We start from the raw sequence: 5000 nt of genomic DNA, 5'->3' as shown, positions 1-5000 counted from the left end.
AAAAACACTAGAAATGCAGCAGAAGCGATATTGATATCTGTTGAATTATATCCTCTCAAATTAAATTATGATCCCTAATACAGTTTGGAGAGCTCCTGCCGGCTCTGGTGCATTGTACTCGAATATGAGCGTTAATAAAGTTGACAGCCTTTTAATGAAATACAGCATCGTTGTGCAACATTATTGCAACAGTCTGGTGCCCATACAGGACGCCTGGAATCGGGAAGGTTGCTATGAGTTTAGGAAAATGTTAGCAAAGGATATTATGACACCTTTTATTTCAACATATCTTACAGTGTTTACATGCTCTCCCTCGCTTCCCTCCTACTCTCTCCCCTTCTCTTCTCTTCTTTTTCTCCTTCCTCTTTTCACTTTTTCATAGTATTACTTAGAAGATGATTTCTCTGATTTTCTTTGGAGGCAAAATAGAAACCGGTAAAGATGATAGAATCAAGATGAAACAGGCTTACTTTGCGCTTTGTTTTAGCAACATAAATATTATTTCTAGAATCATTTCCCAATATTTTCATCTGTACGCTGAACTCTCCTGACCCCAGATCGCCTTCCGCGGAACGAGAGAGAAAATGGAAAATAAACAAGTCTGAAAGCTGGCTAAGCCTCTGCGTTGGCAAATGGCGATTGCAAGGGAGGGCTCGTGGCTGGTGAAGCAAGGGGTAGGAGGAACCTGCCAGGGAACAAGGGAACAGTGAGAAGGTACCAGAGAGGAGATTTAGGGGCAGCTCGATCGTTACTCATCTAAATATAGATCTTTTGTTTTTTGTGTTAATTTCAAATAATAGGGAGCTTGGGTCGTGGACACATAGCATAGATACAGGATAACAGTTTGACTATTTGAAATCGTAAACGTAGTAGTGGTAAAGCGTGACAGAGATTAGGAATATGCTGAGTATGCAAAGGGGGTTTGGGATGGCCTTTGCTCGGTAGTGTACTAGTAGTGGCTGAATTTAATGATGGTTATGGATACTTTGATATTCATATGCGTGTGTATCACACAGTTGCACGAATAACTAAACACATACACGCGCGCTATCACACACACGAGAAAGTGAGAGTGAGAGAGAGAGAGAGAGAGAGAGAGAGAGAGAGAGAGAGTGAGTGAGAGAGTGAGTGAGTGAGTGAGTGAGTGAGAGAGAGTGAGTGTGAGTGAGTGAGAGTCAGTGAGAGTGAGAGAGTGAGTGAGTGAGAGAGAGAGAGTGAGAGAGAGAGAGAGAGAGAGAGAGAGAGAGAGAGAGAGAGAGAGAGAGAGTGAGTGAGTGAGTGAGTGAGTGAGTGAGTGAGTGAGATGATTTATGAGATATATCGACAGATTTTGTTTTTATGGTCATATGTTTAAGTCTTAATTTCAAACTTCTTTTTTTTGTGTCGAATGAATGATTGAACTTATATCCCCATATTGGTTTATCACTATTTTTTAACTGCTTTGAGGTCCAAATTTGGCACCGTATATTTTCTAATCATACCAAATCTAAAAGGATCATACAAGTGGCTACATAGAATTAGTTAACTTGGTGCACTATTTAGTTGCTGTAGCTGTGAACATATTTATTAGCTTCATTTATTAATCTATTAATATGTAGATTATAGATATGATCTACAGGCTTTTCAAGTCAATATCGATGAAACTGCGTCAAAGCGTAAGGTAATTTTTGTGATAAAGTCTCGAAAATGTATTCTATAAAAATCTGCTATTGTATTCCATCCTTATAAATAATGATAATTATAAAGTCACTATCGATCCTGTGCGTCATTCATATGCAAACGAAGCGCAATGATTACTCATGCCGAGGGGAGATCAGATTGCAATATTTAATGAATTACGTAAATCCATTTTGTTGGCAGAAAGAAAACAAAACTTTTCATTTCAGTAGGTAATGGATCCCTTTTATTCTATGAACATCTAAAAGAGAGATGAGTCATGATACGAGAGAAGTGATTTTGACAGCCTGGTCATGTCAGAAGGTTGTGAAAGCCATCTATAGATTGCCATCCCTTCGTTCATTTGTGATACTAGAGGCAAGACCTTTGATTATGATCACATTAGACGACAGACGCTAGCCGTTCGATAAGCTTCATCTCGGCTGCTTAATTTGCTGAGAAACATCATAGAACTGGTTAATTTACACGAAAAGCGCCAGATGGCTGTCACTTTCCTCAGCCATCTGTCTACAATTTAAAGTCGTTTAGTGTTTGATTTGACTGTTGATAGTCATTTATTTATTTATCATTTTTGCAGGCTTTAAGATTTGGAATGTTATTTTTTGTCATGTGAAGAAAAGACGGCATAATGTGTTTTGATGTTAAAAATGGTTATGAATAGTGAGTTCGCTTTTATTGCAGTGGAAAATGTGATCTCGTAAGTGCAAGCTTTGTGTTGAAATGTAGCATAGTGATGAGTAAGGTACGGATGAGTGAAGGTGAGGAAGCAATGTGATGTGCCTCTATGCTCCGCCCCGCCATGATGGCGCTCTTTGGGATGGTTTGGCTCCTTAAGGTACGTAAGCACCTGCGACACTGTGCTCACTGCAGGGCCCACCTCAGGACCTGTTCCCATTGCCGGGCACGGCCCTCACCTTCCCTGCCGTCCATTATCAACTCGAGGGATTCTACTAAGGAATCTTGCGCTCAGGATACAGCTTCACAGACTTCCCCGCCAGAACACGAGCGAGGTAGGATTACTCTGGACCTGGTGGCGCACAGGCCACCCAGGGAAGACGATAGTGACGAAGAGGCCGCGGACAATAGCGGGGCTGCCTGCAGCGGGGACGGGGGCACCGGCGGGCACGACATAGGCGAAAGGACCGCGGGAGAAAGAGTAGATCCTCCTGGTGTTACAGAGTGCAATGAAAACGAGGCTCAGTATCTTCCGTTCGCCGGTCGGGTGTCCCCCTCCCTCCCTGCCCCCCCTCCCCCTCCTCCCCGCAGCCCCGCTCCCCCGCGAGACGTCTCCAGGTCGCCCCGCCGCCTCACCGAGCCAGCTGTCAGCGTGGCGCAGCAGCCGTGCGAGAGCGCTGCCGGCTCCCTGGCCAGCCGCGTCTGTAGCATGTATGATCACGAGGACCCGAGGAAGGACCTGGCCAAAGAGCGGCGCCGGTCATTTGGCTCCACCAAGCGGCGAAGTCTGCCCTCCGCAGACGACCTCGAGGTGAAGATAGACCCTCCGGTCAAGACGGCCACATTGCCACGCCAAGCTTCCACAGGGGGCGGGTATCGCTTCTGCTACAACCCAGGACATACCCACCCTTACGCATGCACAGCCCTTACCACTTCCACGCCACATCTCCCTCACTTATCTCGCAGCAGCCACGACAACACTTCCACTCAGCACACATGGGATCCCACTCTACCGGGCGCCCCCCTCCCTTTTCCCCATCACACAACATCACAACCTTCCTACCAGCCTCACACGTCGCAACCGAGCCACAGTATAGCCTCGGCTCATGTCCCCTCGCGGGAGCCTCCACAGGTGACGCTGGACCCTCGTTACTTGCCTTCCGAGCCGCTAGAAGGAGCGTACGGTGGCTCGGACTCAAGTCGCAGTTCTCACAGTGGCTCTCGTAGCTCTTACAGTGACCACAGCTTGCCCCCTCCGCTCAAGTTCTCGGAAGGTGCAATCCACTTCCTCCCGACCCCTGCCGCACCTCCCCTCTCTGCTGACTCTCAATTTCACCTCCCGCAAGGAAGGAGCAGTTGGCTGCAGGGGGACGGCGGGGGCAGGCAGTCATGGGAAGCGCCGCCCGTGCCAGACCATAGCGTGTTTTATAGAGATGGTGTCTGGTCCATTCCAACCAGTTCGGCTGTTACCACGTTTCTCGGTGCTGAATATCCCCGCTACGACCCCACGACTGTGCCGGGTCGCGATCGCCGTTCTTTCGGTCAGCAGGAAACACAGAGTTCTCCCCACGCGGGCCAGGGCACGTTGCCACGAGCCCGTAGCTCCTCCAGGGGTCATCGCTCCCCGGGACACGGCAGCCGCAGTCACTCCCGCAGCCCAAGCAGACACCGAGGGAGAGTTGATTTGCTAGAGGCATGTGAAGTTGATTACGGAAGTGCAGGGGAAAGGCCGTACGGTGCGAGGGTGACGTGGGAGAGAGAGACCAGAGCGTCCGGAGAATCTCTGCCGCCTCCGCCCGTAGAATGGTCGGGCGCAGGTTCCAAGACGGGGTTCTGCGCGCTGCACGGCTACTCCAAAACAAAAGGTAAGACATCCGTCTAGAGGTGAGTCAGGCCTTGCGTTTCCCCTGAACTTGGTTCTCCTTGTTGAAACGAATCCCTGAACAAAGTGCATCGAACTCTAATGTGGCACAGTTTCTTGTCCTATAATTATATCCATCCCTCATGGTCACGCTCCCAAAAACAAGGCTATTGCAAAGGTACGAAACGAATATTGAAGAGGTAAGTAAAACGAGAAGAAATGTCTGGCATATTTTGCAGCTTTTCATGTTGTGCTGATATGATGTGACTGTTAGGATTCTAAGTGAAACTATACTGACTTTCTCCGTGCCTTATTACCTTAGTTGAATCTGCTACCTATTCAACAGGCACGTTGACGCTAACATGCAATTAAGAGTCTTTTGTGTGATGAAACAATAATTTGTTCAAGGATTAAGGGGATACGAATAAATCATGTCAAGAGGAAATATAATGTTAGCACTAGCACTAACACTAACGCTAGCACTAGCACGAACACCAACATTAGCACTAACACTAACACTAACACAAGCACTAAAACTAACGATAGCACTAGCACAAGCACTAACACTAACACAAACACAAACACAAGCACTAGCACAATCACTAACACTAACAGTAACGCTAGCACTAGCACTAGCACTAACACCAACATTAGCACTAGCACTAACACTAACACAAGCACTAAAACTAACGATAGCACTAGCACAAGCACTAACACTAACACTAACACTAACGATAGCACTACCACAAGCACTAACACTAACACTAACGCTAGCACTAGCACTAAC

The 5000-nt window shown here is 47.2% G+C and overlaps 1 protein-coding gene across 2 annotated transcripts in view; it reads left to right on the top strand.

The window, feature by feature from the left end:
• The first annotated feature begins 2343 nt into the window (after window positions 1-2343).
• The window catches only part of LOC122247243 (uncharacterized), a 449398-nt gene continuing 446741 nt past the window's right edge, over window positions 2344-5000 (top strand). Inside the window, exon 1 of one of the 2 annotated variants that reach the window (XM_086549481.1) lies at window positions 2344-4217. In XM_086549481.1, coding sequence (XP_086405607.1) covers window positions 2462-4217 — 1756 coding nt within the window. In that variant the 5' untranslated portion in view covers window positions 2344-2461. The remainder of the gene's footprint in view (window positions 4218-5000) is intronic. The other variant, XM_086549480.1, reaches the window with a different exon arrangement.

This window comes from Penaeus japonicus, unplaced genomic scaffold (assembly GCF_977035675.1).
Source record: "Penaeus japonicus unplaced genomic scaffold, GWHDUDI00000001_assembly GWHDUDI00000022, whole genome shotgun sequence".
Classification (NCBI taxonomy): Eukaryota; Metazoa; Arthropoda; class Malacostraca; order Decapoda; family Penaeidae; genus Penaeus; species Penaeus japonicus.
Note: the sequence above shows the minus strand (reverse complement) of the source record. Positions and strands in the feature narration are given on the sequence as shown.